We start from the raw sequence: 26,981 nt of genomic DNA on the forward strand, positions 1-26,981 counted from the left end.
TCCCTTCTCTCCTCCTCACCCCCCACACTTAACATGGGTTGGACCCTGAGATTACTATGTGAGTCTAAGGATAGCTTCTTATTGTTTAAGGAACTGTTGAAGTCTCTTCTATTTTATGGACTTCCTTGGTGACTCAGACTGTAAGAATCCACCCGCAATGCAAGAGACCTGGGTTCGACCCCTGGGTTGGGAAGATCTGGAGAAGGAAATGGCAACCCATTCCAGCATTCATGCCTGGAGAACCCCCATGGACAGAGGAGCATGGCGGGCTATAATCCTTGGGGTTGCAGAGTCAGACACGACTGAGCTACTAACACACATGCATACTTCTCTCTTGTATTATAAGCTGAATTTTAAAATAAAACCTATTTTTAATTTTCTATCTTCACCTAATTCCTAAAATCAAATGCCAAACATAGGCACTTGAATCCTCTGGGGAGTGAGCGTCTGCCTGTCTCCCCAGTGCTCCCCTGGCCATCCTGGGAGACAGCCTTTAAATGGAATTCTGTCCTCTCCACCCAGAAGGTTCACATATATCCTTCAACACTGGGTGGAAGATGCAGAGGCATCATCAACTTCCAGGTCAGGGTCACTAGGGATGAAGCAGGCTCCATTAACCTACCCCGGAGAGAGGGTCTTGGCATCACTGGGCAGGCATGGGATGGTGGGGCGGGTGTGTGTGTATGTGTGTGTGTGTGTGACCTTTCTGAGACTTACGAGTTTCCATAGGGAACAGTAACCCCAGCCACGGGGCCTGTGTCACAGCCCAGGAAGAGGAAGGAGACGTAGCAAGCGGTGGACACCAGGTTGACGAGCATGGCCATCCGAATGGCCCCAAGGGCAGACAGGCTGAGCTTCTTCACCAGGAGACCGCCCAGGAAGATGCCCAGACAGGCACACGGGATCGCAGTCATCCCTGGAGCAGAGCAGAGGGGCGGGAACCATTAGCCAGGGAAGCAGGGCCAGTCAACGCAGACACTGGGCACCAGCCCCGAGGCTGGGCCCTGCGTGAACAGAATCCCCCGTGACAATACTGCAGTGCCACTTCCTCCCCTGTGCCCCGAAGTCTCTGCTTACAGCCTCATTTCTACCTACCCTCAAGGAGCCCACAGATAACTGGGGGGACACAGGCACATAAAAACTCACAGTGATGAGGCATGTAAGTCATACACCTCTCATGCTAAGCGGGGAACCCTCATGGGAAACAGCCCCAGCTGGTGTGAGAACAACTGACAGACAGGGCAGATGGGCTGAGAAACACACGTGCGTGTTAGCAATGTGCCCTCTGTGTGTTTCCCAGGTGGTGTGGGAAAGAGGGCTCAAGGTCAACTGGGGATTTTCTCTTCTTCAGGCAAAGAAGGGTCTGGAGGTTGTTTAAACAGAGGCCTCAGAACTCACCAACCTAGAGAGAGACAGTGTTTTAACCAGCCCCGCAACTTCTCAGGAAGTAGCACTGATCAAATCAATACATTTTGTAGCTCCTGGTGAGTAATTGGCATACATTTTTATCCCCCTCCCCAACACCTTCTTATAAACAGAGCTATCTGCAAGGCAGCAGGACCATAAACCTGCTATTTCTGATTCTCAGAGACTCAGGGCATCTTAGGAGGACCAAAGGATCCTAGGAGTTCCAATCTCGTTTGGTTTTGTTCTTATTCGTTTCATCTAAACTCAGCTTTAAACTATTGCATGTCATTTATCCACCATGTAGCCTGTGCATGGCCAATTTTCCAGTTTAGGCTGCCTCTTGCTTGCCAATCAACAGACCTCTAGGTCAATTGACTACATCAATCAGCTGGTATGTGCTAAAGGAATGCAAATTAATTTTAATATTCGGGTGAGAAAAGCATAATCAGGGAGGCTGAGCTCTGCAAAGAAAATAGCACAAGTCAGATTTTAAGAAAAACACAGTATTTTTGTATTATTTGACGTTCTTGGATTGTCTGCGCTTGGTTCTTTCTCATCCTGGTACAGACATGATCTTCAGGACCTCACCCCTACTTGCCTGTCTCTCCCCCATGCCATAGTGACTCCCCAATCATACCCAATTCTCTTCTCTCCCCCTGGAACAGACCAAATCCATTCAAGCCCCTAGTCTCTGCACTTGCTGATTCTTCTATAACATTCTGTTGTTGTTTTAGTTGCTAAGTCATGTCTGACTCCTTGCGACACTATGGACTGTAGCCCACCAGGCTCCTCTGTCCATGGGATTCTCCAGGAAACAATACTAGAGTGGGTTGCCATTCCCTTCTCCAGGGGATCTTTCAACCCAGGGATCAAACTTGCGTCCCCTGCACTGGCAGGCGAATTCTTTACCGCTGAGCCACCAGGGGAGCTCCCAGGACATTCTTACCCTATGCCTTTACCTGGCTGGGCCCTATCCTCACAGGGAGCCCGGGCCACCCCACCTAGAGCGATCCAGCAGCCCGTCTGAGGTTCCTTACTGTTTCCTGCCACGTTTCATTGTTTGCATGGCTCTCCTCATTATGGAAGCTGCCTCAGACATTTCTGGTTTTCCGGTTTCTTGTTCTTTCTCCCCCTACTAAGATGCAGCTTCCCCAAGGACCGTTCCATCCTGTTCAGTGCCTGGGCACTTGGGAACTATTTTCTGGATGAACGAAAGAGCGAGCAGATTGCATCTGTGTCAGTGAACACTGATGACCACAGCCCACGCCCGGAGAGCAGGCTGTGTTCCGTTCCATTTTCCATCAAAGGCGGCGGGGAGCAGCCCCTGGTGATGATGGTAACTATGGCAATAACAGGCTTTGGGCACCTTCTCTCCAAGCCATCATCCACCTCCGCTCTCCCTCCCTGATGTGTATGAAGCCTTAGCATGCGGTCGGTTATCAGAACTTCCCCCAAAACTCCATCCTCATTACCTTAACCTATGCAGATTGAGTCCTTTTTATCTTCATGCATAAATCAAGGCCATCAGCCCTTAATCATCTGTGCTGCTCTTCTCGGAACTCTGCCCCATCTACTGATGACTTTGCGGGTGGCCCAGAGACAGCACTGATGGCCCGGGATGATGGCAGGGGGTTCCTCCCCGAGGTCTGCGGGAGCTACTGATGAAGGCCTCTGGGACACGAGCCTTGCCCTAGGCTTCTGTGGCCTCTCTCTGTCCCCCTCAGGGCCCCCTGTCAGCCCCTCCCGCAGCCAACCCTCCAGATGCCATGGGCAGGGCACAGGGAGAGGGTACATGTCCTGCCTGCCTGGACTGCCAGACGGACGGACAGACCGACAGATGGCCACCAGGCTGCCTCTCCCTGGGCCAAGTGCTCTAACAGACAGAGTCACTGAGACAGAGACAGATGTAGGAAAGCGAGATTGATTTTTGCCTTCTGCCCTGAAGACTATTGATTTGTTGATAGGAAACTCTAGGAATCTGTTCTGAACTAGAACAGAGCCCCAACTTTGAAGCAAATGTAATCAAAATGTAAGAAGCTGCAGTCAAGAAATCAGGAAGTGAGAAAGAAAGTCTTTGGGTGCTGGAGGGCTAAACCAGAGAGATCGTAGGCATAAAGGAGAAGTTATAACTTTAATTACAGAGACACTTATTTAAAAAATATAAATTTATTTATTTTAATTGGAGGCTAATTACTTTACAATATTGTATTGGTTTTGCCATACATCAACATGAATCTGCCATGGGTGTACACGTGTTCCCCTTCCTGAACCCCCCTCTCACCTCCCTCCCCATACCATCCCTCTGGGTCTACAGAGACACTTTTTACCCTATCTCTGTCAGATGGGTACTAAGGGCTGACTGCATTTTGCTAATATCTCTTGGAAGAAAGTACTTGTAAAAGAGTGGATGGTAAAGAGTTATTAGTAAGAAAAAGGAAAACATCAGCTTTGTGCTGCTCTGGCAGCCCCCAGGGAGAGGTGCTGGGGTCTGGCCACATCCTTGTTGGTAGGGTTTTAAATTTTTTTTTTAAATTGATACCTTATGTTCTGTGACATGCACAAGATTAAGGGAACCTGATGACTTGTTGCACCTGTACACATCCTTGTATTAAAACATTTCCAGCAGCCTCAGGGGTTCCCTGCTGTCCTCATTCTTCCAAAGTCCAAGAGTAACTATCATTCTGGCCTCTATTACTTTAATTAATTTTTCCATTAAAAAAAGTATTTATTTTCCTTATTTTGGGTTGCACTGGGTCTCTGCTGCTGCGTGGCGTTCTCCAGTTGCAGAGAGTGGGAGGCTGCTCCCTACCTGTGGTGTACAGGCTTCTCACTGCAGTGGCTCCCCTTGCAGCAGATCACAGGCTCTGGGTTCACAAGCTTCCACAGTTGTGGCTCCAGGGCTCTAGCGTGTGGCCTCAGCAGTTGTGGTGCACAGGCTTAAAGCTGCTGCACAGCATGTGCAATCTTCCTGGACCAGGGATCAAACCCAGGTCCCCTGCATCTGCAGGTGGACTCATCCATCGTACCAACAGGGAAGTCAAACTTTTCCTCTTTCTAACTCTTATTAATATGATTCTTTTGAGTCTGACATCTTTTGGCTGTCCCAGATCCATCCACATGGAAGTATATATACAAGCTCTTGCTTTCTTATGCTGTGTGGCAGTCCACTGTATGAATATTCTATAATTTATTTACCCATTCTACTAACTGATAGATATTTGGACTGTTTCCAGTTTGGGGGTTTATGCATAAGGCTGTTTTAGATAGTCACCTATGTGTATATTATGTTTAGTTATGAAGTTCTGTCCAACTATTGTGACCCCATGGACTGTACCCTGCCAGGCTCCTCTGTCCATGAGATTCTACCAGGCAAGAATACTGGAGTGGGTTGCCATTTCCTTCTCCAGGGGATCTTCCCAACCCAGATATCGAACCCAGGTCTCCTGCATTGAAGGCAGATTCTTTCCCAACTGAGCTATAAGGGAAGCCCTACTGTTACCTAAGCATATATAAATAAGTGGACCTAAACACTCATTTCTGTTGGGTTATACCCAGAAGTGGAATGTTGGATCCCAGAGTAAGCATATGCTTCCAGCTTTCGTAGGCACTGCCAAAGAATTTTTCTCACCAGCAGCATACGAGAGTTCCAGTGGCTCCACCTTCTCACCAACGCTTGGTGCTGTTGGTCTCGTGGACGTGGACTAGCATTTCATTGTTCACATGTGTTTTCCTGGTGACTCATGTAGGGTCAGCACCCTCACATGGGTTTACTGGCCAGTTTGTACAGGAAACATTAAAGGAGAAGATCAGAAAATATCACCTTGCCCATTCCTCTCAGGACATGATCTACTCCTACTTCAGTTCAGTTCAGTTGAGTTCCTCAGTCGTGTCTGACTCTTTGTGACCCCATGAATTGCAGCACACCAGGCCTCCCTGTCCATCACCAACTCCCGGAGTTCACTCAAACTCATGTTCATCGAGTCAGCGATGCCACCAGCCATCTCATCCTCTGTCGTCCCTTTCTCCTCCCAGCATCAGGCTCCCAGCATCAGGCTCTTTTCCAATGAGTTAACTCTTCACATGAGGTGGCCAAAGTACTGGAGTTTCAGCTCTAGCATCAGTCCTTCCAATGAACACACAGGACTGATCTCCTTCAGAATGGACTGGTTGGATCTCCTTGCAGTCCAAGGGACTCTCAAGAGACTTCTCCAACACCACAGTTCAAAAGTATCAATTCTTCGGCACTTAGCCTTCTTCACAGTCCAACTCTCACATCCATATATGACCACTGGAAAAACCATAGCCTTGACTAGATGGACCTTTGTTGGCAAAGTAATGTCTCTGCTTTTTAATATGCTGTCTAGGTTGGTCATAACTTTCCTTCCAAGGAGTAAGCGTCTTTTAATTTTATGGCTGCAGTCACCATCTACAATGATTTTGGAGCCCCCCAAAATAAAGTCTGACACTGTTTCCATTGTTTCCCCATCTATTTCCTATGAAGTGATGGGATCAGATGCCATGATCTTAGTTTTCTGAATGTCGAGCTTTAAGCCAACTTTTTCACTATCCACTTTCACTTTCATCAGGAGGCTTTTGAGTTCCTCTTCACTTTCTGCCATGAGAGTGGTGTCATCTGCATATCTGAGGTTATTGATATTTCTCCTGGCAATCTTGATTCCAGCTTGTGCTTCTTCCAGCCCAGCATTTCTCATGATGTACTCTGCATATAAGTTAAATAAGCAGGGTGACAATATACAGCCTTGACGTACTCCTTTTTCTATTTGGAACCAGTCTGTTGTTCCATGTCCAGTTCTAACTGTTGCTTCCTGATCTGCATATAGGTTTCTCAAGAGGCAGGTCAGGTGGTCTAGTATTCCCATCTCTTTCAGAATTTTCCACAGTTTATTGTGATCCACACAACCAAAGGCTTTGGCATAGTCAAGAAAGCAGAAATAGATGTTTTTCTGGAACTCTCTTGCTTTTTCCATGATCCAGCGGATGTTGGCAATTTGATCTCTGGTTCCTCTGCCTTTTCTAAAACCAGCTTGAACATCAGGAAGTTCATGGTTCACATATTGCTGAAGCCTGGCTTGGAGAATCTTGAGCATTACTTTACTAGCGTGTGAGATGAGTGCAATTGTGTGGTAGTTTGAACATTCTTCAGCATTGCCTTTCTTTGAGGTTGGAATGAAAACTGACCTTTTCCAGTCCTGTGGCCACTGCTGAGTTTTCCAAATTTGCTGGCATATTGAGTGCAGCACTTTCATAGCATCATCTTTCAGGATTTGAAATTGCTCCACTGGAATTCCATCACCTCCATTAGCTTTATTCGTCATGATGCTTTCTAAGGTCCACTTGACTTCACATTCCAGGATGTCTGGCTCTAGGTGAGTGATCACACCATCCTGATTATCTTGGTTGTGAAGATCTTTTTTGTACAGTTCTTCTGTGTATTCTTGCCACCTCTGCCTCTTCTTAATATCTTCTGCTTCTGTTAGGTCCATACCATTTCTGTCCTTTATGGAGCCCATCTTTGCATGAAATGTTCCTTTGGTATCTCTGATTTTCTTGAAGAGATCCCTAGTCTTTCCCATTCTGTTGTTTTCCTCTATTTCTTTGCATTGATCGCTGAAGAAGGCTTTCTTATCTCTTCTTGCTATTCTTTGGAACTCAGCATTCAGATGCTTATATCTTTCCTTTTCTCCTTTGCTTTTCACTTCTCTTCTTTTCACAGCTTTTTGTAAGGCCTCCCCAAACAGCCATTTTGCTTTTTTGCATTTCTTTTCCATGGGGATGGTCTTGATCCCTGTCTCCTGTACAATGTCATGAACCTCTGTCCATAGTTTATCAGGCACTCTATCTATCAGATCTAGTCCCTTAAATCTATTTCTCACTTCCACTGTATAATCATAAGGGATTTAAGTCATACCTGAATGGTCTAGTGGTTTTCTGCCAGGGGCGGAGCCTGGCAGTTTTCCCTACTTTCCAGAAGATAATTCCATGGGGAGGGAGTGGTCTCAACTTTCAGACTGGACTTGTCACATTCTCAGGGATCATCCTCATATCTCTTTCCTTCTCTGTACTTTCTGAAACAGATGAGCTCTTCCATCAAACACTGTCTACCGCATTCCCTCTCTTTTTTGCACATCGCCTCTGCTGGCTCTTTCCCCTGTGCTTAGATACCTGCTCAAGTCCTTCCTGCCACAATAGCAACTGTGTCTTAGCAACAGTACCATTACTCCAATCCCTTGACGGCAACACACATCACCCACCATGTCTCCACTCCTTCCTTCCACTGCTAAGCTTGGGAAAGTGCCATGCAGTCACCGGGTATTCTTTCCCTCCTCTGGGCTGCTCCTCACACCACAGCACAGGCTCACCCGGTGCAGCTTCAAAGACACAGCCCTGACATAGGCTGAAAGACATCCTGCTTCTTGAAGGGACCCAAGGCATGTGAGGTTGCATCACACATGGACACTCTCACTGCTGATGGCTTCTTTCTTGGAGTCATCTCTTCCTTGATGCCCCGTGATGCACGAGTTTCTTTGTGGAGATGCTTCTGTGGCCTCCTCTATTTCCTCATGGGTGGTGTTTCACTCTTCTATTTCTACACAATATCCTTCTGTAAATTCCACTCCCGTGTCCTCAGTGACCATGCACACACTGATGCAATCCACATCTCCCTCTCCAGTCCTCAACCACGCACAGGACATCACGTGGATACATCACGGCCATCTCACACTCAAAACTTCACGTCTGAACTCACAGCCTTCCCTACAGATCTGATTCTTTTCTGATACTTTCAGGCTTCACAAATGGTACCACCCCCTGTCTGAGCCAGAAACCTGGAAGTCATTTTTGACCCTTCCCTCTCCTTGTGCTGTGAGATCACGTTCCCTATCAGGTATAAGTAATCCTGCTTCTCATGAGTGGAAACTGGTTCTCTTTAGCAGGCCAACTCCAAAGGACTGGAGGCAGATGTCTGTGGTTTACTGTTGAGAAGATTGGTAAGGCCACACTTGAGCTCGGGGAGCAGGAGTGTTATGATCTATTTTATATCTGCCATGGGCACAAAAATGGAGGAGAGCAAATGGCTTCTAACCTCTATATCTGTTGACCGTGGTTTCATGTTGCTGAGAATATTCTTGCTTTTTTAAGCTCCTGATCAAACCCTACAGGATTGGCCAAAAAGTTCATTTGGGTTTTTCCGTCACATCTTATGGACAGAACGATCTTTTTGGTCAACCCAGTACTAATCTTTCAAGATCCATCTTGATTCCCCTCTTTGTTCATCACATCTTCCCCCTAATTCTCCAGTTTACACCAATTTATGGACTTCCTGGCCTGTCACAATGCTTCCTATGCACATTTTATATTTTAGCTCTTTATTATCATGTACTTTAAGCAACTGCTTCAAGCGGGTAAATCTTACTCCAAGTAAATACTCTGAAATTCTTCTGCACACAGACCACATGTATATTCTGCTACAGGAGCAGCATGGTCTGGGCTGTTTGACTGGTCTCAGTCAATGCTTATGGTATTACAAGCACTGGCAGCCTCCCTGTGTGGGGCAGGGGCGGGTGGGTGACACAGACTCACCTAGCAGCTGGTTGGCAGAAGAGGTGGTGAGGTTAAACTGCTGCTCCAGATACTTTCCCAAGAAGGCAGCGAAGCCAGCCACCACTGCAATCTCCATGCAGGCGGCCAGGATGATACAGGTAAACACAGGGTTTGAGAGCAGGTGCTTGGTGACCTTGGGGATCACTGCAGGGAGAGAAGCAGATGACCAAGGTCATAGATACTGCACTCCCAGGCCTTCTGCCCCCGAGGTCCCACTTCGACCCATCCCAGTAAACAGCACCTGGTTGCTTAGGCCGAGGCCTATAATCTGTAAGTCAGCCATAATTGTGAAAACTCTGGCTTCAAAATACACGCTAATATTTTCTCAAGTAAACTGAAAACTACTAAAGCAGGAAAAACCACACAATGTCTTTTTTTTTTTTTTAACAGCACACTGGAAACACTATTTTATAAGCCTTTCAAAAATTTTTATTTCTATCCAACATATAGAAAGAGGCATTTGGGGTTTGTTTCGTAAAAGGTAAAATATAACTTAATTATATATTATAAATATATTATAAATGCATTAATTATGTTACATCAGTATATCTAAGTTATATATAGATACATTATATTTTATTTTCTTGGGCTCTGAAATCACTGTGGATGATGACTGCAGCCATGAAATTTAAAGAAGCTTGCTCCTTGGAAGAAAAGCTGTAACAAACCTAGACAGTATATTAAAAAGCAGAAACATCACTTTGCCGACAAGGTCCCTATAGTCAAAGCTATGGTTTTTCTAGTAGTCATGTATGGATGTGAGAGTTGGACCATAAAGTAGGCTGAGTACCGAAGAATTGATGCTTTCTAATTGTGGTCCTGGAGAAGACTCTTGAGAGTCCCTTGGATTGCCAAGAGGTCAATCCAGTCAATTCTAAAGGAAATCAACCCTGAATATTCACTGGAAGAACTGATGCTAAAGCTGAACCTCCAGTACTTTGGCCACCTGATGCTAAGAGCCGACTCGTTGGAAAAGACCCTGATGCTGAGAAAGACTGAAGGCAGGAGGAGAACGGGATGACAGAGGATGAGATGGTTGGATGGCGTCACTGACTCAGTGGACACGAGTCTGAGTAAATTCCAGGAGACAGAGACAAACAGGGAAGTCGGATGTGTTACAGTGCATGAGGCTGCAAGGAGTTGGACATGACTTAGTGACTGAACGACAACAAAGTGGATATATCAATATACCTGTGATAAATATTTATAACTGCATGTGTTAAGAAAATATAATCTTTCTTTCAACAACTCATTTTATTTTTTATTTTACATTGGAGTATAGTTGATTTAAAATACTGTGTTAGTTTCAAGTATACAGCAAAGTGATTCAGTTATACATACACATGTATCTATTCTTTTAAAGATATGTTTAATCTTAACAGTTTCAAGAAAAATGAAATGTTAGTGTATGCATGTGCTTTTCTTAGTCACTCATTTGTGTCCAACTCTTTGTGACCCCATGGACTGTAGTCTCCCATGCTCCTCTGTCCATGGAATTTCCCAGGCAAGAATACTGAAGTGGGTTGCCATTTCCTACTCCAGTGAATATTCCTGACCCAGGAATCGAACCTGAGTCTCTTGCATCTCCTGTGATGGCAGACAGATTCTTTACTACTATGCCACCCGGGAAGCCCAGTGTATGCATATGCATATATATGTGTGTGTGTGTGTGGGTGTATTTCACATATATGTGTCTGTATGTATGTGTATATATATAATCCAACCTCTATCCTGCCCTTCCTTCTCACAACCATAGGTACCTGGCCACGCTTCCATGATCTCTCACATGGGGAAAACCAGGGTCTTCTTTACTACTTTTACTCTTGATCCAATACAGCCCTTCCCTCTACGGTAGCCAGGGGGACCAGCTGTAATCATTTTCCTATTCAGAACTCCAGAATGGCCCAAATCCACACATGGCACGATGGCCCACCGTCTGCCCCTTGGCTGTCTGATCACACTTCTGATCACGCCCCATCCTCGCTCTGGCCCCACCCTAGCTGGACCTGGTCCTCCCCACCCAAGTCTGTGCACTGGGGGGTCTTCCCTCCATTGGGATGCACTGGTCCCAGATCTTTGGTCCATCTGTTCCTCCTTCCTCTGGTGGTCTTTCCTCATCACTCAAGGCAACCTAGAAGCTGCCCTGGTGCTCAGGGTTCAGATGAGGATTAATGGTAGGCAAAAATACTTTGTGGCTTGTTTACCACTTTAATTACCAATGGAACCGAAGCAGGTTTTTGTTGAGCTGGTTCGTTTCAATCTTATTGTATTATACTCTGTTTTTTAAGTATGTGGTTTCATAAACCACTGGGATTTCACTTTAATTCTGTGCTTTTACAAGTGAGAGATTTGGTATTCTTAATCCTTAGAAAGTAATCACGTTATTTGGATATTTTCAGCCATTAGAATTCTTGGTACAGGGTCTTTGACCAGATCTCTTCAGCTGTGGAGTGATGACATGTCCTGGCAGTATGCAGGGGAGTCTGGGGATACCAGGACGTACCTATCATTTCAATATTTATTCTATTATTCAGATGTACACTTAGTAAAAAAAAAAGTTAAATAAAACTGATAAATCAAGTGTTTGGTTTCATGGCTACAATAACTTAGGATGATGCTAGGTTAAAACAAGTAGATTTAGGACTTCCCTGGTGGTCCAGTGGTTAAGAATCTCCCTGCCAGTGCAGGGGACATGGGCTCAATCCCTGGTCTGGGGAGATCCCACATACTGTGGAGCAGCTAAGCCCATGCACCCTAACTACTGAGCCCACGCTCTAGAGCCCCTGCTCTGCAAAGGGAGAAGCCATTGCAATGAGAAGCTACATATCACAATAAAGAGTAGCCTCTGCTTGCCGCAACTAGAAGAAAAACAAACAGATTTACAGTTACTAAAAGAGAAGTCATGTAAATAATGGTACAGCTGGTAAGGAGGTAAGGCAGAAATGTGTAAAAGTGGTATACCAGTGACAAGTTAGGGGACCTCTGTTCTCCCATAATCATAATAATGTGGAACACTTGGCTCATGGTATACTCGATCCCACCTGTGTGAACAGAAAAAGATAAAAGAGAGTTCCAAATGAAGCAGGTAACATCCCAAGTCTAGAAAAAACCAATCAGGGCCCATGGTCATACAAAATAAGCAGGTGAGCTGTGTCTAGAACTGCTCACCAAGGTGATGAATTAGCCAGCTGTCCTAAAGAAGAGAGCTAATTACACAGGCTCAATCTCATCTCCTAGGAGACAAAACCTCTAAATGGCCCAACTAATTAGAATAAAATAATAATAGAAGATACATAAGTTTTTAATAATGTTAACAGACATGCTCAATTAATCAAAATGACAGAACAATGGGTCAGAGACTGGCAGATACATACAACTTAAAACTTATCATTTCTGGGAAAGATACCAAGTTTCAAAAATGAAAATCTATCTATAAGACAGGGACTTAAGGAGCCTTTGACATAATGAAAGGAACTTAGTTATTGGAATGGACTGAGCCAAATGATTGGAGGCTCAGAATCACCATGCACTGAGCAATCCAATTCTATATTCCAGGTGAGAAGCAATCAGATAATAACCGGAGCTGGTGGCCTCAGCTGTTCTGCAGTTGTTTCAGAAAGTGAAGTCACTCAGTCGTGTCTGACTCTTTGCGATCCCATGGACTCCTCCGTTCGTGGGATTCTCCAGGCAAGAATACTGGAGAGGGTTGCCATTTCCTTCTCCAGAAGATCTTCCCGACCCAGGAATCGAACCTGGGTCTCCCATATTGCAGGCAGACGCTTTACCCTCTGAGAAACTACTAAAACCTTAGGAAGGCAACTCTTGGATTAAATAAATGCATGCACACACGTGCACAAAACAAAAACTTTAAAAAGGGTGTTGGTGGTTCAGCTGTGTCTGACTCTGCTGCCCCATGGACTTAAATCACCAGCCTCCCCTGCCTATGGGATTTTCCAGGCAAGAATACTGGAGTGGGTTGCCATTTTCTACTCTAGGGGATCTTCCCAACCCAGGGGTCACACCTGCATCTCTTCCATCTCCTGTATTGGCAGGTGGATTCTTTACCCCTAGCACCACCTGGGAAGCCCTTTAAAAAGAGTATGAAGAAGAATAAAGATAAGGGAAAACAACTTTGAATCCATGGTATTCATACAGCTACTTTATTCACATACCTACTTTACTGCAAGTGCACAGGCCTTTATGAGTGTGTTTTGTTCACCTTTTACATGATTTCAAACATTTATAATAATCTTTTTTCAAAAATGTCATTTTGAATAATTGTCTAGAAGAGGTTACACTTAAAATCTGTGTTTAAACGTTGGAAAATTTCCCTTTGTTAAATCCTCATTGTTAAGTATTGTACAAATATTTAGAGCAATGTTGATTGCGTAATGTTTAAAAATGTGCACTGTTCAACAAAAATAAGAGATTAGGCATAAACAGAAGGTAACGAGGTAAGTATATGTCTTCATGAACAAAAACCCCTGGGATGTTAAGACTCCATCATCATAAATCACTGCTAACGAGTGAAGGCTGGTTTAACACATTGTGATGGTACAATGCATCTGTGACAAGGGATGGGTTGATTATGTCAAAAAGTACCAAGCCTCACAGAGAGTGGTATGGATTACATGAACAACCACAGTGCTTCCTTGTAATAAATGAATTTGGAAGCCCCCAGCTGTTCATGTTTTGGCAGGTAATAACACTGTTGCTCCATCACTGTAGTCTTTCGGCATTAAGATATCTAAACTCTGGAAATACTGTTGACAATCAGTAAGCAGGTTGGTGACATTCTACGAAAACCACCATTTGCCATATTTTTATTGGAGGCTTCACTTTCCTTGTTACTGTGAAAATTCTTTAGATCTGGGGACTTCCAAAGAAAAAGCACCACGGCCACACTTGTTCACAAATACTGCCACTGAGCTGACACCATCAATATCCAACTGTGTTCTCTGGCTCAAAAATGACACCAATGAGAATTCAAGTTTGATCACATTATCTATTTGATGTTGTTCACTTGCAAAGTTGTGTCCAACTCTTTGTGACTCCATTGACTGCAGTACACCAGGCTTCCCTGCCCTTTATCATCTACTGGAGTTTGCTCAAACTCATGTCCATTGAGTCAGCAATGCCATCCAACCATCTCATCCTCTGTCATCCCCTTCTCCTCCCACCTTCAGTCTTTCCCAGCATCAGGATCTTTTCCAAAGAGTTGGCTCTCCACATCAGGTGGCCAAGGTACTGGAGCTTCAGCATCAGTCCTTCCAGTGAATATTTAGGACTGATTTCCTTTAGGATTGACTGGTTTGATCTCCTTGCAGTCCAAGGGACCATAAAGAGCCTTCTCCAGCACCACAGTTCGAAAGCATCAATTCTTTGGTGCTCAACCTTCTTTATGATCCAAGTCTCACATCCATACAGGACTACTGGAAAGATCATAGCTTTAACTAGACAGATCTTTGTCAGCAAAGTGATGTCTCTACCTTTTAATACTCGGTCTAGCTTTACTTCCAAGGAGCAAGGGTCTTTTAATTTAGTGTCTGCAGTCACTGACCACAGTGATTTTGGAGCCCAAGAAAATAAAGTCTGTCACTGTTTCCACTGTTTGCCCATATATTTTCCATGAAGTGATGGGACCAGATGCCATGATCTTAGTTTTCTGAATGTTGAGTTTTAAGCCAACTTTTTCACAGCCTTCCTATTTTCTTTTCCTTGATCATGGCCATCATGGTTTACCTGGGGACAAGGAGGGCGCTTCTCAACAAAGACAACTCTAGCTAATGGAACACTTTCATACTTCAGCAAGCATTTTAATTATTCCAGAGATAATTCCATTTCAGTAGGAAGGATTTCTTGTCAAGATAGGAGCCTGCCTGCTTTTGTCTTAATATCGAATGACTAATTTTGCCTCGAATTAGATGTGAAAATCATTAAGTTTGAGAATTATCTAACTGGAGGCCCAGGGAAGACTGACTGGGACTTATTTGTATAAAGGACAATCTTTTTTCCCCATCTACCTGACCGACTTGCCCCTAGAAACGACAGCTTCCTCTCGTGTTTGGCTATTTTCCTCCTAAGTTCTTCCTCCCTTTCTGGGTTTTATTGCAATGACCTGTAGTGCTCTCAAAGAAGATTCCTTTTCAAAGGCTTGGTCTACCCTCCAGAGCCCCAACTTAAGGGGTATTAATTAGCTTGATCTTAGGGCTATTCCCAGTCTTCCAGGCTTTTCCATGCAAATGAAGTATTAAGCCCACAAAACTTGTAACTTTCCAAGGTGGCAGCTGCTAATGAGGTGGCCTAGACTGGTGAACCGAGGCCACACCAGGCTGCCAAACACCTACAGACTCCCACAGCCATTTGCCTCCCACCTTCTGATTTAGCCTCAGAGGTTGGGAGCTGGCGTGGGAGGCAGGTGGGCCTGTATCACGCAGCTTCACAGCTGGGGAAACCTTTTCACCTCTCATCAGGGGCTGAGTGCTGCTACTGGCGGAATGATTCAAAGTTGGGAAGAGTGACAGGGGAGCCCTCGGTAGGGAAGACAAGTTTTCCACGGCTAGGCTTTGACCACCTGATGCGAGGAGCCGACTCACTGGAGAAGACCCTGATGCTGGGAAAGATCGAGGGCAAGAGAAGAAAGAGGCGACAGAGAACGAGATGGCTGGATGGCCTCACCGATTCAATGGACACGAATTTGAGCAAACTCTGGGATGTAGTGAAGGACAGTGAAGCCTGGCGTGCTGCAGTCCATGGGGTCACAAAGTATCAGACCCGACTTAGCAGTGGAACAGCAACAAGAACAGGCTTGGGAAGGCAGTCCTGTGGGACAGCAGTCCCTAACTCTTTTGGCACTAGGGACACGTTTCATGGAAGACAATTTTTTCTGGGGTGGGGCGGGGGATGGTTTCAGGATGATTCAAGAACATTACACTTTCGTGTGCTTTATTTCTATTATTATATCAGCTCCACCTCAGATCATCAGGCATTAGATCCTGGAGGTTGGGGACCCCCTGCTCTAGGATGGAGTTTCCTAGAAATCTGTGGGTCCTGCAGGAGGGAGAAAGGCATATTTGGAGAAGTCCTGAGGATTAACCCTGGCAGAACATGTCCTGTGTGCCAAAGACCATTCTAACTGCTTACATGTCCACTTGCATGAGTCTCATGACAAAATCACATTCCTGGGATGACTGGGTTTTAGTTGCTCAGTTGTGTGCAACTCTGCAACCCCATGGACTATAGCCCCCCAGGCTCCTCTGTCCACAGGATTCTCAAGGCAAGAATACTGGATTAGGTAGCCATTCCCTTCTCCAGAGGATCTTCCAAACTCAGGGACTGAACCCAGGTCTCCTGCATTGCAGGCAGATTATTTATCATCTGAGCTACCAGGGAAGCCCTCTTTGTAGGATTAAAATCCTCCATTCACAGATGAGAAGACAGTGGTCCCTTGGCTAGGGGAACAAAGCAGAAACTCAAACCCTGGCACCTGTTGCTACACAGCCTGCTTATAATCACTGTGCCATTCTGGTCTGGGTTCTGAGAGGGGCTGATGTTGGCCTGAGGACTAAGCATGTACTCTGCCTCTGGTAACCAAAGTGTGGCTTAATTATTAGAATAAAGAATAAATATGATAAAACATTCCCACTGTGCTTAGAAAAAATGGCCAGATGTGACACGACTAAGGGCTTAGTCCATGTTGTTTAAAAAGAGCAGAAGTAGAAAAGGGATGGACGTGCGTGCTAAGTCACTTCTGCTGCTGCTGCTGCTAAGTTGCTTCAGTCATGTCCGACTCTGTGCGACCCCATAGACGGCAGCCCACCAGGCTCCCCTGTCCCTGGGATTCTCCAGGCAAGGACATTGGAGTGGGTTGCCATTTCCTTCTCCAATGCATGAAAGTGAAAAGTGAAAGTGAAGTCGCTCAGTCGTGTCTGACCCTCAGTGACCCCATGGACTGCAGCCTACCAGGCTCCTCCGTCCATGGGATTTTTCAGGCAAGAGTACTGGAGTGGGGTTGTCATGTCCAATTCTTTGTGGCCCTGTGGACTGTAGCCCACTAGCCTCCTCTGTCTGTGGGATCCTCCAGGCAATAACACTGGACTGGGCTGCGGGCCTCTCCAGGGGATCTTCCTGACACAGGGACTGAACCCACGTCTCTTATGTCTCCTACACTGGCAGGTGGGTTCTTTACCACTAGTACCACCTGGGGAGCCCCAGAAAAGGGAAGGACAGAGGGGTGAAAGAAAGAAAGGACCGGAGAGCCTACAGAATAGCCCTGTACCACAGAAAAGGTTTCACTGAATGAGGTTGCATAAAATAATGGCTAAGAACCTGGTCTAAGGAGCAGGGTCACTGGGATTAGAACTCTGGCTTCAAGACTGAGTAGGTCTGTGACCTGAGTACATCACTCCATCCCATGGATTGCCACAAACATGAAATGAGACTGGCTGCCTGTAAAGCATGTTGCCCAAGGACTTCCTGGGGATCCAGGGGCTAAGACTCCGTACTCCCAATGGAGGGGGCCTGGGTTAGATTTCTGGTCATGGAACTAGATCCGACATGCCGCAACTAAGAGAATTTCCATGCAGCAATTAGATCAAACATGACATAATAAAGACTGAAGATCCTGTGTGCTGAAACAAATACCTGGAGCAGCCAAAAAAAAAAAAAAAAAAAAAAGGCATGCTTTCTAGTGCTTCTAGGATACAGCTAAGAGTCTGATAGGATTAATGGCAAGGATCTACTGTATAGCACAAGGAGCTGTTTTCAATATCTTGTAACAACTATAATGGAAAAGAATAGAAAAAAGAATATAGATACACACATGTATGTGCATAACTGAATCACTCTGTGTACATCTGAAAGAGAATATTGTAAATCGGTTATTTGTTGTTATTTAGTTGCTAAGTCATGTGCAACTCTTTTGTGACCCTATGGACTGTAGCCTGCCAGGCTCCTCTGTCCATGGGATTTCCTACATAAGAATACTGGAGTGGGCTGCCATTTCCTTCTCCAGGGGATCTTCTCAACTCAGGGATTGAACCTGAGTCTCCTGCATTGGCAGGCAGATTCTTAAACGCTGAGCCATCAGGTATACTTCAATAAAAAAGAGTTTGATAGCAATTAGTAATAATTAATACAATAGAAATAATCCTTGGCTATATTAGGGAAAGAGCCCTTGCATTGGGAGGCCCTCAGACTTGTTGGAATGTCTGTGATCAGACGTGGTGCATTAACAGAGTGGGGAAGAGACTGGGGAAGGTGAGCAGAGCTCCTGGAGGACAAGGGCTTTCCAAAAAGATTCCCCTCCTGCAGAGGGCTGTTCAGCAGGTCAAGGGGTCAGGGGGCACAAATCCTTGTCCACTGCTTGTCCTGGCAATTAGAGATACCCTGAGGAGTGGTCACTGTGAGGGCTCAGTTATACTACCCTTGACCTCAGGCTCTCTGCCTTCAGTCTCTCTACTGAAATTGGCCTTTCCTTTCTCTTTAATAACATTGCTGTCAATACAGCATGGCTCATATTCCCCAAGAGGGGAGACCGGGACAGTCTATGCAACTGCTCAGGAATTATGACAATGACAGCCGGACATCTGCCTGGCAACCAGTGTTGACTGGGCACCGTGGTGAGGTTTCTTTTTAACTCTCACAACTATTACACTAGGGGGTGGTCTTACCATCCTCTTCTTAGACACAAGGAAACCAAGGCTCCCTTGAGAGGCTGAAACCCAACCATCTACATCCCAGAATGCAAAACCAAGAGGTGAAGGAGGGTGGATTTAAACTCAATTCTGCCTGCACTCTGGGACTCATCTTTAAATCTTCAGGTTTCTGGGTGGGGCCTCAAGTCAACAGAACAGTATTTTCCTGAAAGGTGAGCCACCATGAAGTGCTTCCCAACATAGGAGACCCACAAGCAGAAGAGAAGAGAGATGGGGGGATCTGGGTGAGATAAACAACAGTACTCAAGTCATGACCAAAAAAAAAAAATGAAAGAGGATGGAAGAAATAATGGAGATGTGGAAAACATCATCATGGAAGCACAAGAGCAAAGCAAAGGCTGAGTGAATCCTGAGAAAAATGAAGCTTCATGGGGTAGCATGAGTGTTCACCAGATGCCGAGCCAGTTCACAATGCCCAGGACAGCCTGTCATCCCAGCGCCACCAGCCCCACCAGATGCCCTGGTATGGGTCCCCCGTCTGTCTCCCAGGAGGAGCCAGTGCTCTCGGGCTGAGCAGAGATGGAGCAGCTCCAACCCCAGAGGTGGGCATTGTGCCTGGTAAGAGAAAGTGAAAGTTGCTCAATCATGTCCAATTCTTTGCAACCCCATTGTCTATTCAATCTATGGAATTCTCCAGGCCAGAACACTGAAGTGGGTAGCCTTTCCCTTCTCCGGGGGATCTTCCCAAACCAGGGATCAAACCCAGGTCTCCTGCATTGCAGGTGGATTCTTTACCGGCTGAGCCACAAGGGAAGCCCAAGAATACTGGAGTGGGTAGTCTATCCCTTCTCCAGCAGATCTTCCTGACCCAGGAATTGGGCTGGGGTCTCCTGCATTGCAGGCCGGGTAAGAGCAGATAATACATACAAGGTAGATGAAAGAATCCAATAAAGAAACAAATGAATTGCATAGCCTTAAAAGGGAACTGTCATAGTCTCTTAAGGAACATTAACTGTAGATACAGGCTGATTTATGATCACACCATATTCCACAGGTTCATGGGCTGTGAGGGAAGTGGAGATCTTAGTTAATATGGCCATTTCTATCACTGATTCTGGAGGTGCCCAATCCATCCCTTAGGTAGGTAGGGGTGGAGGAAATCCTGGTGGGAGGGGAGGCCCATGGAGCTGATTAGTCTTCTGGAAATGAGCACTTACCAGTTTGGCCCCAGACTGGCAGCCTTGGGCCCCCTGTGGTCTCACCACTACAGAGGATCCATCCCCTAATCTCTGCCCCAGGGACCCAAGGGAGCTTCTCACGGCCAACTTTGAGAGCAGTAGCCATCAGGCTTCATCTTCAGTGAGGTAATAGGCAGATGGTAACACCTGCTTTGTTAGAGATGGTCACAGTTTGAGTGAACAAATGAGAAACCATCAGCACAAACAGCTAGGACATGGAAGCAACATAAATGCCCATCAACAGATGAATGGATAAAGCTGTGGTACATATATACAATGGAATATTACTCAGCCATAAAAAGGGATACACCTGAGTCAGTTCTAATGAGGCGGATGAACCCAGAGCCTATTTGCAGAGTGAAGTGAGTCAGAAAGAGAAAAACAAATGTCGTATATTAACACATATATATGCAAACTAGAAAGACGGTACTGACAAACCTTGCAAATGCAAGGCAGCAATGGAGATGCAGACATAAGGGACAGACTCGTGGACATGGGGTGGGGGGAAGAAGGGGAGGGTGGGACGAACGGAGAGAGTAGCATGGAAACGTATACACTAACATATGTAAGCAGGTAGCCAATGGGAATTTGCTGTGTGATTCAAACTAGGACTTTGTGACAGCCTAGAGGGGCGGGATGGCGTGGGAGGTTCAACAGAGGGGACACGTGTGTACCTAATGCTGGTTCATGTCGATGTATGGCAGAGACAAACACAATTTTGTAAAGCAATTATCCTTCAATTAAACATAGATTAATAATAATAATAAACCCATCCACACAGGAAATGAGCATCTAAAGTGAAACCCAAGTGTCAGATGGGTATGGATTGGTTAGGGCAGCCCAGAGCCCAACAGCTCCCTACAGGCCCTCCAAGGAGGAGCAGTGTGGTTGCCCATTAGCTGGTTTAAAACAAGAAGAAAGAGTCCACAAAAGAATGCTTAGTGTCTGCAAGCCTGCAAGTTCCTAACTGGGGCCACCCTAGTCATTTCTCAGCATCAGGAGTGTGAAGCCGGAAACATGATCTCCGCAGGATTGGGAGGCAGAGAAAGGAGCTTGGGACACAGCAGGCTCTCATTCAGCCCCAAATATTGCATTTTTCCATGCTGGCAGCAGACAGAAAATGACTACAGAAATCAAGAGTTCTTGGTAAGCAAACAAGACACTTTTGTAACTTCACTCTAGCCTTCTCTAGAACCTTCTTTGGGAGCAGTCTGCCACACCCTAGTGGCAGCCAGGGTGACTTCATTCGGCATTCACAAAAACATTAACGAGGAACTTCCCTGGCGGTCCAGTGGTTAAGACTCCACCCTCCCAATGCAGGGGGCTCAGGTCCAATCCCTCGTCAAGGAAGATCCCACATTCCATGCGGCAGAGCAAAACTAACTAAACAAATAAAAATTATGTGGTTCTAGAAAAGAAAGAAAGAAAACAGCAACAACAAAAGCAATACTAAAACCAAAAAAAAAAAAAAAAGCCTCAAAAAAATCGAAAAAAAACCCCAAAACTACTAACCATGGGAGAATTCATTCCTGGGAAGTCTAAACAGAGAAACAGCAGTGTCTAGAAAAGATGAAGCCAAACACTCAAGCTGACATACGTACATACCCATCTCTAAACTTACACTTTCTAATGCTACTTCGGGAAGTGCTGGCATTACAGCAGGCCTTCTCAGCGTTTTTAAAATGCTGGTGTAAATCTCAAAGAGTCATGTCACAGACTCCCAACCTTATTTCATCAGTAGGTCACCTCCCCCATTGTATCTTATATGCAACTGCCAGGGAAGTTGGCCGCTGGTATAGACCCCCTAAGGGATCTCCCTCAGCTCTGACATTTGTTTTTTAACTGGGAGCTCACTTAGAATCTCCTGGGAAGCTTTCAGGATGTTCAGATGCCTGAATCACCTCTCCCACAGCTCCCTCCCCCACTGTAGACTCGGAGAATCATTATTTGTAGGGATGGAGACCCTGCCTGTGTGTGTTTCAAGAAAAGTCCACAGCATTTTTTTAATTCCTAATTTTTTTTTCTTTTATTAACTCCTTTTCTGAATACTAGCATCTTATTTCTGAGATTTTCATTTTAAAATGTTTTATCTGCTTTATTTAAAAAAAAAAAAAAAGCCCAGAAGTGACAATGACATGAATCCCTGGTTGGGAAACAAGGACTCATAAAATAAAGTCTAGTCTCACTAGGAGGGCAATGAGAAGACCCTCAATAATTCATTCATAATTTTACCAAAGACGTACTGGGCAGCTTTGGATACCAGGAACTCGGCTCGGCGTGGGAGCTGAGAGCAGCCTGTCTTCTAGCACGATCTTCTCTAAATCCTGTTCCCCAAACTACGCACATCTCGGGCATCCCAGCCCAGAAGCCCCTCCTCTCCCCTCCATCCATGCGTCTCCTGCTCATCCTTCCAGATCAGGCAGAAACGCTGCATCCTTCATGCACCTGTCTTCGAATCCTTCCTCTGGGGTCCTCACGGCATCCCTTGAACCTCCCATAATCCTCACCACCTTCTAGCCTGTACTGTGGCAACATTTCACAACTGCCTAAAGAGCTGACCTGAATAAAAGAGTCCCGGGATCACAGAAGTCTGACAAAGTCAGCCAGCTTTCCGTACAGCTGGCCTTCTCAGAGCCTTTAACACATATTCTGTGAATCGCCAAGAGCATCACAGCATTCAGACAGTTTCCCGACTTATTTACCCATGGAAGCACTCCTCCCTGTTAATGTTGCTGAATTGTACTTCTTTGGGCATCGCAGAGGATTTGTGTTCCAAGGAGCCCCCGCTGGGAAATGCTGTCTTCTAGTTATTCCCTCCCTCCCTTCTTTCCAAAAGCACAGGGAGCATCCACAGTGAACCAGGCATGGTGCCAGGTGCCCTCACCTATGCTCATTTCAGGCACTTTGCTGAAATAACTGGAGATGGGGAGCTATGGCTGAATAACAGACATAACCCGCAGTGTGTCCTCCATCAAAGACACACAAACACACATCAAACACAGTGACGCCACTGACCCGTCTGGCCCCTGGGGACCTGTAAAAACAACTCCTGTGACACGGCTGCATCGGAACCACAGCCTGGCACAGGATTCCAAGAGGTTGGGAAGGCAGCCGGTTTCCTGGGCCATGGAATCAAGAAAGAAGACTCTAACGGGAAATTCTCACGACGGGGGAGCATAGCTTGGAAGACAAATCGCGTGATAAAACACACTCAGCCGTTCAGCCTGTGGAACAAGGACTCGCAGATCACCAGGCTCCTCATAATAACATTATGCCAAAAGGCACAGGCCTCTAATTAGGAAAAATGTAGCAGAAACCGACTGCTGGGTCACAAATGATGGAGGCGGCTTGGCAGAGAAGCCAACGCTGGAGGCATGAACTTGGTCCCAGGGTGGGCTAACGAGCTTGGGGCCCCCACGGAAGAGTGGGAAGGGCAGAGGCGGGGGCTAGTGAGGATGCACTCTGCCCAAACAGCAAGACACCTGCCAGGAAGACGGGCAAGTCAAGACCTGCACCCAAAGGCACAGGGCAGGTCAGTGGAGCCACTGGGCTGGCAGACTCTGATTCAGTGTCAGGAACAGACTCTCCTCCACATATAGGAAAGCCACCCGGGAGCCAGCCGTGACACTCAGTCCAGGTGGAGCTCCTGCTCCTGAAGGAAAGTTACAGGGCTCAAAATAGCCTGGAGTTAAAACTCCCTTCCAGGTCCTCCCCACCATTCTATGCAAAACAAAGAACTCTCTCACCCGAAGAAAAAATGGACATTAAGGTTGATTATGCCCAGCTCCCAGGTGGAATTCCTTGCCCCAGCTGTTTAAGAGATAACTACTCTGAACAATCTTGGAGAACAGGCCCCCTTAAGACAGTAGCTTTCCACACACATGCCTATATATCCTTATTCTTTTCTTGGGTTAGTGCAGCAGCTCACTAATCTGACTGCTGCCCCTTCTTGCTTCATTAAAGGTGGTCTGTTCCTGTAAAGTGCCGGTCTTGTTCTTTTTCCAAACCTCGCCTTCTCTAGCTCCCTTACCCTACAGCTCCACCAGCCAGTGTCTGAGAGTGCGTCAAACACAGGCCAAAGCCCTGGGAGGGACTGTGGGTGACGATGGCTTTAGGAGAAGCAGCAAACTGTGCTGAGCTGGGCAGTGCCTGTCCAGCCCTCCACGTGTTGTTATTCAGTCACTCAGTCGTGTCTGGCTCTTTGCCATCCTGTGGACTGCAGCACGCCAGCCCTCCCTGTCCCTCACCATCTCCTGGAGTTTGCCCAAGTTCACGTCTATTGAATCACAGATGTCATCCAACCATCTCATCCGCTGTCTCCCTCTTCTCCTTCTGCCTTCAATCTTTCCCAGCATCAGAGCCTTTCCTATCCATGTAACCCATCGTTTATCAGATGGGTACTGAGCACCAGTCACGTACTGGGTTGGCCAAAAAGTCTGTCAGGGTTTTTGGTAACATCTTACACAAAAACCTGAATGAACTTTTTGGCCAACTGAATACCAGGGCACAGGCAAAGAGATGTGGTCCCTGCTTCACGGAGCTTCCGGGGGAGATGATAACTCCTACAAAGGTCACACACTGCTCATGACACAGAAAGCAATACGCCGCGGAGGGGGTGCCCTAGGATGTCAGGAAAATGTCCTCGGGGAAATGATGTGAGTTGATCTCTGAAGATGGGATCAGAATCCTCAGAATGGGAACAGCAAGTGCAAAGTCCTGGGAGGAAAGGATCCTGGGGATACAGAGGACCAAAAGGAGGCTGGAGAGGTGAGGCTGGTGTGGCGGGAACAGGGTGGAGGTGTGGGAACAGCCTGGAGGGGCAGAGCCTCACAAGGCTGGTGGCCATGTCAAGGGCTCAGTTCCGTTCAGATCAGTTCAGTCACTCAGTCGTGTCCGACTCTTTGCGACCCCATGAATCGCAGCACGCCAGGCCTCCCTGTCCATCACCAGCTCCCGGAGTTCACTCAGACTCACATCCATCAAGTCAGTGATGCCATCCAGCCACCTCATCCTCTGTCGTCCCCTTCTCCTCATGCCCCCAATCCCTCCCAGCATCAGAGTCTTTTCCAATGAGTCAACTCTTCACATGAGGTGGCCAAAGTACTGGAGTTTCAGCTTTAGCATCATTCCTTCCAAAGAAATCCCAGGGCTGATCTCCTTCAGAATGGACTGGTTGGATCTCCTTGCAGTCCAAGGGACTCTCAAGAGTCTTCTCCAACACCACAGTTCAAAAGCATCAATTCTTCAGCGCTCAGCCTTCTTCACAGTCCAACTCTCACATCTATACATGACCACAGGAAAAACCATAGCCTTGACTAGATGGACCTTTGTTGGCAAAGTAATGTCTCTGCTTTTTAATATGCTGTCTAGGTTGGTCATAACTTTCCTTCCAAGGAGTAAGCGTCTTAATTTCATGGTTGCAATCACCATCTGCAGTGATTTTGGAGCCCCTCAAAATAAAGTCTGACACTGTTTCCCCATCTATTTCCCATGAAGTGATGGGACCAGATGCCATGATCTTCCTTTTCTGAATGTTGAGCTTTAAGCTAACTTTTTCACTCTCCACTTTCACTTTCATCAAGAGGCTTTTTAGTTCCTCTTCACTTCCTGCCATAAGGGTGGTATCATCTGCATATCTGAGGTTATTGATATTTCTCCCAGCAATCTTGATTTCAGCTTGTGTTTCTTCCAGTCCAACGTTTCTCATGATGTACTCTGCATATAAGTTAAATAAGCAGGTGACAATATACAGCCTTGATGTACTCCTTTTCCTATTTGGAACCAGTCTGTTGTTCCATGTCTAACTGTTGCTTCCTGATCTGCATATAGGTTTCTCAAGAGGCAGATAAGGTGGTCTGGTATTCCCATCTCTTGAAGAATTTTCCACAGTTTATTGTGATCCACACAGTCAAAGGCTTTGGCATAGTCAATAAAACAGAAATAGATGTTTTTCTGGAACTCTCTTGCTTTTTCCATGATCCAGTGGATGTTGGCAATTTGATCTCTGGTTCCTCTGCCTTTCTAAAACCAGCTTGAACATCAGGAAGTTCACAGTTCATGTATTGCTGAAGCCTGGCTTGGAGAATTTTGAGCATTACTTTACTAGCATGTGAGATGAGTGCAATTGTGCGGTAGTTTGAGCATTCTTTGGCATTGCCTTTCTTTGAGATTGGAATAAAAACTGACCTTTTCCAGTCCTGTGGCCACTGCTGAGTTTTCCAAATTTGCTGGCATATTGAGTGCAGCACTTTCACAGCATCATCTTTCAGGATTTGCAATAGCTCAACTGGAATTCCATCACCTCCACTAGCCTTGTGTGTAGTTATGTTTTCTAAGGCCCACTTGACTTCACATTACAGGATGTCTGGCTCTAGGTCAGTTATCACACCTCTGTCTATCGGGATTAGATGCATTGTGAATACATCCTAGGGTGGATGACAGCTTGGAGGGGTCAAGACAGACTGGAGTGTGGGAGACCACATTCAGGATGTCTGAGAGATATTTAGGTGCTAAAGTCAACAGAACCTGGTGATGGTGGCATTAGGGGTATGAGTGGGGCGAGGGTTGGGGAAGGTATCAACCCAGGCAGATTTCATTCCCCTAAAAATGAAGGTCCTCTAGAGTCAGGCTCTGTAGTTTCTCTTTTGGAGAGGGAACAAGTAGACATGGGCTTCCCTGGTGGCTCAGACAGTAAAGAATCCGCCTGCAATGTGGGAGACTTGGGTTCGATCCCTGGGTTGGGAAGATCCCCTGGAGAAGGGAATGGCTACCCACTCCAGGATTCTGGTCCGGAGAATTCCATAGACTGTATCGCCCATGGAGTTGCAGAGTCAGACACGACTGAGCAACTTTCACTTCACGACTGAGCCACAGTTTTAGTACACGCTGCTGAAAAGTCACTTAGGACCCGCTGACGCCACTTTTTCTTTAACGGAGGGCCTGTGTATTGTCCAAAGGTGCAACACAATGTTGTGGTCAAGAAGTCGGGCACCAGGACTTCCCTGGTGGTCCAATGGTTAAGAATCTTCCTTGCAATGCAGGGGATGTAGGTTAGATCCAT

The 26,981-nt window shown here is 46.1% G+C and overlaps 1 protein-coding gene across 2 annotated transcripts in view; it reads right to left on the minus strand.

The window, feature by feature from the left end:
• Nucleotides 1-26,981, minus strand: part of SLCO3A1 (solute carrier organic anion transporter family member 3A1) — a 375,421-nt gene that overhangs the window by 40,475 nt on the left and 307,965 nt on the right. For both annotated transcript variants that reach the window (XM_019983751.2, XM_019983750.2), the window contains exons 5-6: nucleotides 9,007-9,171; nucleotides 718-916 (exon numbers count right to left, since the gene is read on the minus strand). In XM_019983751.2, coding sequence (XP_019839310.1) covers nucleotides 718-916; nucleotides 9,007-9,171 — 364 coding nt within the window. The remainder of the gene's footprint in view (nucleotides 1-717; nucleotides 917-9,006; nucleotides 9,172-26,981) is intronic.

This window comes from Bos indicus, chromosome 21, assembly GCF_029378745.1.
Source record: "Bos indicus isolate NIAB-ARS_2022 breed Sahiwal x Tharparkar chromosome 21, NIAB-ARS_B.indTharparkar_mat_pri_1.0, whole genome shotgun sequence".
NCBI classification, from domain to species: Eukaryota; Metazoa; Chordata; class Mammalia; order Artiodactyla; family Bovidae; genus Bos; species Bos indicus.